General features: G+C 44.0%; 1 protein-coding gene across 13 annotated transcripts in view; it reads right to left on the minus strand.

The window, feature by feature from the left end:
* Positions 1–13,794, minus strand: part of Snx29 (sorting nexin 29) — a 413,834-nt gene that overhangs the window by 229,078 nt on the left and 170,962 nt on the right. For all 13 annotated transcript variants that reach the window (XM_087574449.1, XM_087574446.1, NM_001109526.2 and 10 more), the window contains one exon: positions 1,528–1,610. In XM_087574449.1, coding sequence (XP_087430575.1) covers positions 1,528–1,610 — 83 coding nt within the window. The remainder of the gene's footprint in view (positions 1–1,527; positions 1,611–13,794) is intronic.

Below are 13,794 nucleotides of genomic sequence, written 5' to 3' on the forward strand. Positions count from 1 at the left end.
TACTCAGTACATACCTACCCAGTGCAATTTGTAATAGCCACGTCCAGAAGAAGGGCTGGGGGCAGGGAACACAGTCTCACTATGCAGCTCAAGCTATCTTTGCTTTGAACTAACAAAATTTTGCCCCAGCTTTGAGTGTTGGAATTATAGGTCTAGGCTACGGGGCAAGCCTGTTTCACAGTGCTAGCACATGGCTGATGCTCTTTTGATACCTGTGATGAAAAGGAGAGACTCACAGGACTCCCTAAGCAACAACAGGGCAAATGGTATGTGCCCAGTACTGAGCTAATCTCTGTAAGCCCTGTACTATGTCTTAAACCACACAGTAGGAGAGCATGGCCCAGGCACACAGTGTTTCTTAACACATAGGAAGAGAACACGAAAAAGTGCTGCTGCTGCTACTTGACAATGGATTGTGCTGGTCATTCTACTGAAGTTCAACCAAGGAGATCTTACTACACACTGAAAAGGCTCACACTCAGTTTTGCTTCAGAGCTCTCAGGTTGTATCTTGAGAAAGGGATCTTCAGCTGCAATCTGCATACTATGGACTCTGCTTGTGCATTTGAAGAGAAGTGCTCCCAAAATCCTGATTCAAAAGTGCATCTCATAGTGCTATTTTTTAAATCGAAAGCAAGCCTAGGAGCTGGGGAGATGGTGAGGTTGGTAAAGCGTTTGCCATGCACACCTGAGGACCTGAGTTCAGACCCCAGCATCTGTGTGGAAAAGCTGGTGCTATGACATATGCTTGTAATCCCAAAGCTGAGAAGGAGACAAATGGGTCCCTGGAGCCCACCAGTCATCCAGGCTGGCCAACTGGTGAGTCCCATGTTCAGGGAGATACCATACCTCTAATAACAAAGTGGACGGCTCCTAAGGGACACCACAGAGGTTGGCCTCTGACCCCCAGATGCATATTCTGTGGGCCCATAAACAGAGGAGGGTACAAGCTGGGAAGAAAGGAGTTATCAGGAGTGATATGGGTAAGAGAGGAGAGGGAGGGGGATAAGAGAGGGGTAAGGGTGAATATGATCCCAATACATTGCACATATGCATAACATTGTCAAAATTAAAATAACAATAGTAACATGCAAACATTACCCAGTGCTACCCTGTGCTAATCCCTATGCTGCTTACTGTCAATCATCCCATTTTACACGTGAGAAAACTGAAATACAGAGAGATTAAGGAACTACAAGAGAGCTGGACGACATCCCGACAAGTCTGAGTCCAGGGAGGTCTGGGTTCTTACCTGTGTGACTTCTGCCACTTACACCCCTGGCCTCATGTCAATCAAACCATTCCATAAGGCTTACAATATTCTAGAAATCTGTAAGTATCCCCATCACACAACTGTTACTAAGCAGTGAGGCTTAGATTTCGTTTAGCAGGAAAAGAATAGGCAGCAACATTTTCTGGCTCTGAATGCCACCAGCACCAGTTGTCTATTACACCGGATAGAGTACGTGCACTCCGAGCCTGCCCAGGGAATAACCGGCCCTCCCTCGCGGGCTCATCTCCACCTCACCTTCGGCGGTTTGACCTTCTCTTTTCAGCATCTGGACAGCTCCTACATATTTCTTCAGCTGGACTTTGAGCACCTCGTTTTCTCTGCAGGTATAAGAACGTTTAAAAAAAAAACAAATTTAAAAACTAAAAATTTCCACCCTAAGCAGGGAAGGGAATATGTTTTAAAAAAAAAAGCACAACTCGTATCTTATAAATGTTAATGTGCTATCCTGTTTCACAGCTCAACACTGAAATGACTATAAGGCATACTTTTGAATGCATTCTGGAACATTCTAGAACTTTGGTTTTGGAATGTTGGTAAATGCTAACTGACTCCTGTGCCTACAGACTTGGAGTACAAGCACATGCTATGGTAATCCTGCCTGCCAGGTGCCTGTTGGGGTCAGTCACTTGGTACTATTTCTCCACTGACACACACATACACGCACACACACACACACACACACACACACACACACACACACGCGCGCGCGCGCACATGCACACACACACGAATGCACACACGCACACACACATGCACACACACACATACACACAAATACACACACACATACACATACGCACACGCACACACACGCACACGAACGCACACACGCACACACATGCACACATGCACGCACACATGCACACACACATGCATACACACATACACACACATACACATACGCACACACATGCACACACATACGCACACGCACACACACGCACATACACACACACGCACATGCATAGTACACACATACATGCACATGCACACATATGCATACGCATACGCACACGCGCACATACACACACACACACAGTTCAGCTGGGGTAAATCCCACCAGACAAGCTCCTGTATGTCACACGGTTTGCCTTGTGCTGTGTGCTTATGCATTCATCCCAGAAACTAGCACAGCTACTACCTTGTAGATAAGGAAACTGGGACACCAGGAAGAAACAGTGACCAAATTATCCCCAGCCCCACATAAGGTCATACAAAGGGAAACAGACACTGGGATACAGCCACCACCCACCTCCCAAATCCATTCCCCAGGTACACTGGCTCATCATGGGACATGAGGTCCCAGGAGAAGAAACGGACATTTCACTACTGTCCATCACACCACTTTGACCTTGAGATGTCAGCTCACCAAATCACACCCACGTTTGCATTCATCCATCCATTTTACCCACCACACAGCTTCGACCCAGAGAAGCTCACTGACTCACACATATGCACATTCATCCATCCATCATTTGTGAAAAATTCACAATCACCTGTCATATTCTCTCAGTTGAGTAAGAGAGGAGTTTGATAATGTCTCTGAACAAGATCACGTGGTTAGGATACCAGTAAACCCTAGATCTCTCTGTCCCCAAGACAGACTTCCCTGTGTCTCTCTGGAGTCTGAGATTCAATCTCTCAGCAGCTGTAGCACAAGTGGTTCCTTGTCCACCTTCTCTGTCTGCCTCTCGCTTCCCACCTCAAGTTTTCAGTGTTTCATTAAACACCCTGCTTTACAATAAAAAGGGCTCAAGCTAGATTTCTTCTATGATTATACAAATAATAAGTCTCACTTCAAAATATTCCAACAATTAGAATATATTTAAGAAGAGAAAACTAGCTGAAAAGTCAACATGTTGAAATGAAGCCCATTAGTATTGTGCTCCTATCCCGACAAGCATGTGCAGGTAAGGGCATCTTCGGGAAGAAAACCTGTTACTCCTCTAACATTTTTGCCTGGAAGTAAAATCACATTCCTTGTCATCAGCTTCATCTCTGCATCCTCTAGGAGTCAACAGTAAAGCTGGTGCACTGCTGACCACGCACACTCCTGCAGAGGCTGGTGCATGCGGCCATACCCTACAGCATGCACTGCTGACCACGCACACTCCTGCAGAGGCTGGTGCACGGTCACACCCTACAGCATGCACTGCTGATCACGCACACTCTGCAGAGGCTGGGGCATGCAGTCATACCCTACAGCGTGCACTGCTGACCACGCACACTCCTGCAGAGGCTGGTGCATGCGGCCATACCCTACAGCGTGCACTGCTGATCACGCACACTCTGCAGAGGCTGGTGCATGCGGCCATACCCTACAGCGTGCACTGCTGACCACGCACACTCCTGCAGAGGCTGGTGCATGCAGTCATACCCTACAGCGTGCACTGCTGACCACGCACACTCCTGCAGAGGCTGGTGCATGCGGCCATACCCTACAGCGTGCACTGCTGACCACGCACACTCCTGCAGAGGCTGGTGCATGCAGTCATACCCTACAGCGTGCACTGCTGACCACGCACACTCCTGCAGAGGCTGGTGCATGCGGTCACACCCTACAGCGTGCACAGCTGACAACTCACACTCCTTCAGAGTCCGGTGTACAGGGTAGGACCACTTGCACACTTTCTTCACCCAAGCTAGTCTCTTTAACTGTAGCGCAGCAAACACTTACTCAGTCTACTGACAGATGGAAATAGCATTCCTTAGTGCAATGCCACCCACCTATTTAGCTGTAAAATCTGAAATTGCCTATTTCTGTTTCCAGTGTCCTATACTACAATACAGTCTATGAAGACGGCACCTCCTTTGTACTGTTCTTTGCAGTCAGTTTGGAGAAAGAGAACATCAGGCTCAAATGTAGGAAGCACCAGACACTCAGAAATCACTGAGAACTTTGCGCAAATCTCAGAAGATTTGATTAAGGAAAACACAAATGAGCCCTCCCACTACCCTGTGACAGACTGTCTGGGATCTGTCCATGACTGCATTTTCTCCAGCTGAAATGGCAACAGCAATTGTCTGAAACCAAACAACAGTCTGTGAGCAGGCGGTTGAGGAGAACTGCACTATGTACTTAGTAAGGCTCGCTAACCACGGCCTCGTCACACAACTCACTCTCACCTACTGCTCCAAGACATCACACAGTACTTCAGACGAGGGGAGGAGAGCAATGTACACACATGTCTGTAAGGAAGAAAATTAAGGCTTGCTCTCCAAAGACCACCTTCAAGGGGTTGGGTGAGCCGAGTGCACAGACCACTGAGCAGGCAGATGCACTGTTTCAGTGCTGGGCCTCTGGCTCTCATCCCACCTGCCTCCCATACAGGCCAACCCTCAGGCTCCCGGCTCACCCCACCTCTGGTCAGCACTAAAGCGTTTCAGGTGGCTGCTGAATCGTTTGTTTAACAATGTGTTAAGATTCCATTTAAAAACCACACCTATGTAATAGAAATCCAATTTCCATCAAATGGTGAGATGCCATTTAAACATGCCTGCTTACTGGATAAAAATCTTTGGCAGATGCCAGTTTAACCCAGCCATCTTTGCCCTGGTGGGACATGAACACTTTCATCTCTGGGACGTGAGAGGCCTCAAGTGAGAATGTGCTCATACTTTCTTGGGAAGGACAAAGGCCTAGATTGGGGGCACTGGTGACTGACCCCTAGGAATGACCAAATGCAGTTATTGTTTTACATTTTTAGTTTGAAATGGTTAAAGATTTGCAGGAAGTTAGAGGATAAAAGGAAAAGGCCCTGCACAGCCCTGGCCCAGTTTTCCCTGGTGGTCGCACCTTACATAACCACAGGGCACCGGTGTGCCAATATACCCACATCCCTCCTGTGAACACAGCGTGAGACTGGCCCACCCTCATATCATAACTGAGGCGAGCTCTGAGCCTCAGCCTCTTGAGCCATGCAGTGACTGTCATTGCTACCTCATCGCTGTGATGTCACTACTGTTAGGAATCGTAATGCATCTGTGCTTCCCAACGGGCTTAGGCGACTTCTGTACAAGGTCACTCAACACCCCCAGGGGTGCCATTTGCAGGCTGAGAACCACTAGCATGGCAGATGCTCTTCCTCATTGGCAGAGTGCCCTTGGAGGAGAGAGGGGACCTTCCAGCCTCTTCCTCTTCCTCTCCTGACCCTAAGGTGACCAACTCTGCTCTGTACTCCCACCAGAGGATGCCTCTTCAGTACAGCATCAAACACAGAGATCAATAAACCATGACTAAAACCTACGGGGAATGTGAACCCAAACGAACCCTTCCTCCTCCTTAGTTGACTGTTTCAGGTTTTAGTACAATAAAAGAAAGCTGACAAATAGATCTTCCTCACTTAAAAGGTGCTTTTTCTTTCTTTTTCTTTAAACTTCCCCAGAGTTTGAACAAGTAATTTAAAAAATAAAAAATCCAATGACTTTTAGGGCTTTTATAATTTAATTATTTATCTGTGTTTATGGATATGTGAAGACACACATGAGCCACAACACTTGTGGGTCCTGGAGATAGAGCTCGAGTCACCAGGCTTGGCGGCAAGCACTGCCAGCTACTTCCTGAGTTGTCGGCCATAAGGAAGACCCTGACTGCAGACAGAGACGCCATCTGGAGTGCACCATTCTGCTCAGTACACTGAGCTTTACTAGGGCCACCATACACCAGTGGCTGACGCGTGGCTATCAGAGCAGCCCAAGTTCATCATGCAGGCCAGCCTGGGCTCCACACCTCAGCTGCTATTCTCCTGAAGACATCGTCCTTCAGTGATGACAGTGACAACAGTTGTCCCCCAAGTTCACACAATGCTCACCTGATGTCAAGTGCTATTTTAAGTGGTAAAAAAAAAGTCCCACCCTATTAACAACTGTAACATATGCTTCCTGGGGATCAACTGGACTTCTTCATACCCTCTAGTGGCAGAAGCGCTATGTGTCACTTCTAGGATCAGTTATAAGAAAACAGCAACAGTCTATTTTTCTGGAAGGCTCCTGTCTCAGATTCCGAGATAGCCTGTGGAAAGCCGCAGAGTAAAGAGGCCACCCAGCCGCTTCATGACTGAGGCTGAAAGAATATTCTGTCGCCCTAGCAAGCACTGAATGACTGGAACTCCACCCCCAAACACTCTGCCCAACCTCCCGAGATCCCTGGCCAGAGGGACCAACCAAGCCAAGTCCAGACCTCTGAGTCTCAAACTGAAGAACTGGGAATGGCAGTATTGAGATGGAACCCAGAGTCTCAGATGCCAGGTAAGCAAGTTACCACTAAGCTACAGTGTCAGGCTAATTGACTAAGTTTAAACCGATCCACAGAACTTTATGTATATTAGCACACTCGATCCCCAGGGTAAATTTACGAGGCATTTTTTACTTGTGATGATGAGCCTAGAAACAGCATAGGAAAATGAAGTAAGAACTTTAGAAGTCAGCGCCTGGAGCTGAAAGGCTCCCACAGCTCTCTGTACCCAAATCCCCTGAAGGAGAGAAGTGGACTCTCAGAAGTGCAAACAATGCTGAGAGCTCAAGGGAGACCACCACTTCTGCTCACATTCCTGGCCCAAGAGGAACCTGCCTAGTGCCCTCTGGATACAGGAACCCTGGAGCAGTCAGTTGCACGAACCTTCCAGTTTCTGCCTGCGCCCAGAACTGAACGGCTCCGACAGCTTTCTGTACCCAAATCCCATGGGGGAGAGAGCAGGACTCCCAAAAGGGGGGACAATCCTGAGAGCTCAGAGAAGACAACTACTTCTGCCCACATTCCTGACCCAGGAGGAACCGCCTAGTGCTCTCTGTGCCCTCTGGGCACAGGAAATTAGGAGCAGTCAGGGGCAGGAACCTTCCAGTTTCTGCCTGCTCTGAGAGCTGAAAGCCTGTCGCCAGCAGGGCAGACACACCTGAGAGCAGAGATGTGTCTCTGCTCCAAGCAACCGGCTGGAGGCTTCAGGACACATGAAACCAGGAGGAGCTCTCTGTTCCCAGATCCGGCTATAAGAAAACAGAACTACAGGAGTGCTGACACTGACATGCAGGCTTACAGGAGGTTCAAGGCGCTGTCAGAGACAACAAGACAAGCTAACACCAGAGACAATCTGATGGCGAGAGGGAGGGGCAGGAACCTAAGCAACAGAAACCAAGACTACATGGCATTATCAGAGCCCAGTTCTCCCACCAGAGCAAATATTGTATATGCAAACACACTGGAAAAGCAAAGATTTGGATTTAAAATCACATCTCATGATGATGATAGAGGACTTTAAGAAGGACATAAATAACTCCCTTAAAGAAATACAGGACAACACAGATAAACAAGTAGAAGACCTTAAAAAGGAAACATAAAAAAAATCCCTGCACGGAGCCATATTGGATTTGGGCCTAGCCGCTTTTTGACTGCATGGCTCAAAATGACTAGGTGACTCTGGGCTGTTTGGCCACAGAGACTCACCTCTAAGATGACTGCCATAAGCCTTAAGATTGTTGGATAAAGCCTCTCCCGTGAATTTATGGCACAGGAGTATAACATTCAAGGGATGCCTCAGCTCGAGCAGATACCAGTTATCTCCTCAGTCAACACCCAGTGTCTCCACCACCTGACCTCATCGCCTGACTTCTTTGCCTCCAGCTATCACTGCCTATACCCTCATCTCCCCCTCCTTCATGTTTCACAAAGGTCACTCCCCCTACCTGAAAGCCTTAAAAGCTGTAACGTTCATCCCAATAAACGAGACCTTGACAACAGAACTTTTGCTTGGTCTCCTTCTTCTCTTCACCCCCATTTTGGCCCACAGGTAGAGAGCCTCTTCGGGACCCTGAATAACTGGGTCCCCACTGGCGGGGACAAATCCCTTAAAGAATTATAGGAGGGGTTGGGGATTTACCTCAGTGGTAGAGCGCTTGCCTAGGAAGCGCAAGGCCCTGGGTTCGGTCCCCAGCTCCGAAAAAAAGAACCAAAAAAAAAAAAAAAAAAAAAAAAAAGAATTATAGGAAAACACAACCAAACAAGTGAAGAAATTGGGGATTTTAAAATGGAAATAGAATCAATAAGGAAAGCACAAAGGGAGACAACCCTGGAGATAGAAAACCTAGGAAAGAGATCAGGAGTCATGGATGCAAGCATCACCAAAAGAAGACAAGAGAAGAGAGAATCTCAGGGGTAGAAGATATCATAGAAAACACTGACATAACCATCAAAGAAAATATAAAACACAAAAAGCTCCTAGCCCAAAACATCCAGGAAATCCAGGGCTCAATGAGAAGATCAAACATGAAGATAATAAGTATAGAAGAGAGAGAAGACTCCTGACTTAAAAGGCCAGTAAATATTTTCAACAAAATTATAGAAGAAAACTTTCCTAACCTAAAGAAAAAGATGACCATAAACATACAAAAAGCCTACAGAACTCCAAATAGATTAGACCAAAAAAGAAATTCCTCCCATAACATAATAGTCAAAACACCAAATGCACAAAACAAAGAAAGAATATTAAAAGCAGTAAGGGAAAAAGGTCAAGTAACATATAAAGGCAGACCTATCAGAATCACACCAGACTTCTCACCAGAGACTAAGAAAGCCAGAAGATCCTGGGCAGATGTCATACAGACCCTAAGAGAACACAAATGCCAGCCCAGGCTACTATATCCAGCAAAACTCTCAATTAACACAGATGGAGAAACAAAGGTATTCCATGACAGAACCAAATTTACACAATATCTTTCTATAAATCCAGCGCTACAAAGGATAATAGATGGAAAACTCCAACATAAAGAGGGAAACTACACCCTGGAAAAAGCAAGAAAGTAATCTCCTTGTAACAAACCCAAAAGGAGAGAAGAGCCACACAAATATAATTCCACCTCTAACAACAAAAATAACAGGAAGCAACAATCACTATTCCTTAATATCTCTTAACATCAATGGACTCAACTCCCCAGTAAAAAGAAATACACTAATACACTGGTTACGGAAAGAGAACCCAGTAATTTGCTGCATACAGAAAACATACCTCAGTGACAAAGACAGGCACTACCTCAGAGTAAAAGGCTGGAAAAAAAAATTTTCCAAGCAAATTATCCCAAGAGACAAGCTAAAGTACCCATTCTAATATCGAATAAAATCAACATTCAACTAAAAGTTATCAAAAAAGATAAGGACACTTCATACTCATCAAAAAACAAATCTACCAAGATGAACTCTCAATTCTCAATATCTATGCACCAAATGCGAAGGCACCAACCTTCATAAAAGAAACCTAACTAAACCTCGAAGCACACATTGCACCTCACACAATAATAGTGGGAGATTTCAACACCCCACTCTCATCAGTGGACAGATCATGGAAACAGAAACTAAACAAAGACATAGAGAAACTACGAGAAATTATGAAGCAAATGGATTTAAGAGATATATATATATAGAGAGAGAGAACATTTAATCCTAAAACAAAAAAATATACCTTCTTCTCAGCACCTCATGGTACCTTCTCCAAAACTGACCATATATTTGGTCACAAAACAGGACTCAACAGATACAAGAAGATTGAAATAATTCCATGCATCTTATCAGATCACCATGGACTAAGGCTGGTCTTCAATAACAAAAAAAAGACAGAAAGCCCACATTATACATGGAAGTTGAACAATGCTCTACTCAATGATAATTTGGTCAAGAAAGAAATTAAAGACATTTTAGATTTAATGTAAATGAAGGCACAATATACCCAAACTTATGGGACACAATGGAAGCTGTGCTAAGAGGAAAACTCATAACTCTGAGTGCCTCCAAAAAGAAACAGGAAAGAGCATATGTCAGCAGCTTGACAGCACACCTAAAAGCTCTAGAACAAAAAGAAGCAAATACACCCAGGAGGAGTAGAAGGCAGGAAATAATCAAACTCAGAGCTGAAATCAACCAAGTAGAAACAAAGAGAACTATACAAAGAATCAACAAAACCAGGAGCTGGTTCTTTGAGAAAATCCACAAGATAGATAAACCCTTAGCCAGACTAACCAGAAGGCACAGAGTGTATCCAAATTAACAAAATCAGAAATGAAAAGGGAGTCATAACAACAGAATCTGAGGAAATTCAAGAAAAAGATCAGATCCTACTATAAAGCCCTATATAAAAAAATAAAACTGGAAAATCTGGAGGAAATGAACAATTTTCTAGACAGATAACAGGTACCAAAGTTAAATCAGGGTCATATAAACCATCTAAACATATAAATCAGGGTCATATAAACCTATTTCCTAAAGAAATAGAAGCTGTTAGTAAAAGTCTCCCCAAAAAAAAAAAAAAAAAAAAAAACAGGACCAGTTGGGTTTTTTGCAGAATTCTATCAAATCTTTATAGAAGACCTCATACCAATACTGTCCAAACTACTCCATAAAACAGAAACAGAAGGAGCACTACCCAAATACTTCTGTGAAGCCACAATTACTCTTATACCTAAACCACACAAAGACCCAACAAAGAAAGAGAACTTCAGATCAATTTCCCTTATGAATATCAATGCACAAATGCTCAATAAAATTCTCCCAAACAGAATCCAAGAACACATCAAACAATCATCCATCATGATCAAGTAGGCTTCATCCCAGGGATGCAGGGATGGTTCAATATAGGGAAATCCATCAACGCACTCTACTATGTAAACAAACTCATTAGATGCTGAGAAAACATTTGACAAAAATTCAACACACCTTCATGATAAAAGTCTTGGAAAGATTAGGGATTCAAGGTCCATGCCTAAACATAGTACAAGAAATATACAGCAAACCAGTAGCTAACATTCAACTAAATGGAGCAAATTAAACTTGAAGCAATCCCACTAAAATCGGGGGCTAGACAAGGCTGCCCACTCTCTCCCTACTTATTCAATATTGTGAGATGATGTCACAGGTGAGGCAGGTACAAGATAGAAGGAGGCCTGTCATTGGACAAGAAGGAAAGTTGGACGGGAGAAAAGTTTAAAGGAAGAGGAGAAGACTGGATCAGAAAGGAGGAAGAGACAGGAGACAGAGGGAGAGAAGCCTTGGCAGAACAATACAGCGGGTGACGTTAAGATTCCATGCTGTACCTTTTCAGGTTGTTACCAATGTTTTTAAGGGGATGGATGTGTATTGGGCTTTGTATGTTTAGGTGGGCAATTATATCTTATCAATTGGGTCAAAGGTTATTGTGTTGTGTGATCTTTCATGTAGCGATTTATGTGTAAGGAAGTGTGCAGCAGCTGGTCTGGGCCACCACAGAATTGGAATGTGTGCTTCTGGCAAGATATCCAGCAGATATCATGGGGCACTGGGGTGTAGACTTAGTGGGGGATAAAAAACCTCACTTTTTTTATTTTTTATATTTTTACAACAACACAATATAGTACTTGAAGTCCTAGCCAGAGCAATCAGACAACAAATGGAGGTCAGGGATACAAATTGGAAAAGAAGTAGTCAAAATATGACTATTTGCTGATGATATGATAGTATACTTAAGTGATCCCAAAAGTTCCACCAGAGAACTACTAAACCTATAAACAACTTCAACAAAGTGGCTGGATATAAAATTAATTCAAACAAATCAATAGCCTTCCTCTACTTGAAAGATAAACAGGCTGAGAAAGAAGTTAGGGAAATGACACCCTTTACAATAGTCCCAAATAATATAAAGTACCTTGGTGTTGAAAGGAAAATTATACAGATTTGAGGTTTAAAAATATAAAATTAAAAGAGTAAGTTTCAAAATTCACAGACTCAGGGCTAAACACTGTGAAAATCAAGTCCAGGCAGCCCTGCATGGACTAACAGACCATAAAGATAAAGAAAAGGAATGCAGGAACCAGCCCGAGTTATCAGGGCTGACTCAAACCATTTGGCAGGAGGGCACCTCCCCCAGCTTACTCAGAGCCATACCTTAACCAGATGTCCTTCAAACCCTGATAAGCCCCTGGCTTCTAAAAACCCAAACGCCCCAGTCAGCACGTACTCTTCTGCTGTGCTATAATCTCACTGCCATGTTTAAATGAGCCAATCACTTACAGCCGTGCCAAAAATTAGCCGCCACTGTTTGAAAGAGCCAATTGTGTGAAACTGTGCCAAACCCCCTAGCCTTCCCTATATAAACCCCTGACTTTTGAGTTTCGGGTCAACACCTCTGTCTCCTGCGCAGGATACCTGTCGACCCAGAGATCCCCGTAATAGATCTCCATAATAAACCTCGCCTTTGCTTATTACATCCAAAATGGTCTCTCTGTGTCTGGGGTCCGAGATTTCCCAGGACTTTAGAAAGGGTCTCTCTTTGGAGTTCTTTCAGTGTGACTCTAACCAAACAAGTGGAAGATCTGTATGATAAGAACTTCAAGTCTCTGAAGAAAGAAATTGAAGATCTCAGAAGATGGAAAGATCTCCCATGCTCATGGATTGGCAGGATTAATATTATAAAAATGGCCATTTTGCCAAAAGCAATCTACAGATTCAATGCAAACCCCATCAAAATTTCAACTCAATCCTTCATGGAGTTAGAAAGAGCAATTTGCAAATTCATCGGAATAACAAAAAAATCAGGATAGCAAAAACTATCCTCAACAATAAAAGAACTTCTGGGGGAATTACCATCCCTGACCTCAAGCAGTATTACAGAGCAAATGTGATAAAAAACTGTATGGTATTGGTACAGAGACGGGCAGATAGATCGCAGTGGAACAGAACTGAAGACCCAGAAATGAACCTATACACCTATGGTCACTTGATCTTTAACAAAGGAGATAAAACCATCCAGTGGGGGGAAAAAACAGCATTTTCATCATATGATGCTGGTTCAACTGGAGGTCAGCATGTAGAAAAATGCAAATCAATCCATTCTTATCGCCCTGTACAAAGCTTAAGTCCAAGTGGATCAAGGACCTCTACAGGAAACCAGATACACTCAAACTAATAGAAGAAAAAGTGGAGAAGAGTCTCAAACACATGGGTACTGGAGAAAATTTCCTAAACAGAACACCAATGGCTTATGCTATAAGATCAAAATCGACAAATGGGACCTCATAAAACTACAAAGCTTCTGTAAGGCAAAGGACACTGTCATTAGGACAAAACGGCAACCAACAGATTGGGAAAAGATCTTCACCAATCCTACATCTGATAGAGGGCTAATATCTGATATATACAAAGAATTAAAGAAGTCAGACTCCAGAGACACAAATAACCCTATTAAAATGGGGTACAGAGCTAAACAAAGAATTCTCAGCTGAGGAATACTGAATGGCTGAGAAATACCTAAAGAAATGTTCAACATTCTTAGTCATCAAGGAAATGCAAATCAAAACAACCCTGAGATTCTGCCTCAAACCAGTCAGAATAGCTAAGGTCAAAAACTTAGGTGACAACAGATGCTGGTAAGAATGTGGAGAAAAGAGGAACACTCCTCCATTATTGGTGGGATTGCAGACTGGTACAACCATTCTGGAAATCAGTCTGGAGGTTCCTCAGAAAATTGGACATTGAACTACCTGAGGATC

The sequence above is a fragment of the Rattus norvegicus genome, chromosome 10 (genome assembly GCF_021556685.1).
Source record: "Rattus norvegicus strain SHRSP/BbbUtx chromosome 10, alternate assembly SHRSP_T2T, whole genome shotgun sequence".
NCBI classification, from domain to species: domain Eukaryota; kingdom Metazoa; phylum Chordata; class Mammalia; order Rodentia; family Muridae; genus Rattus; species Rattus norvegicus.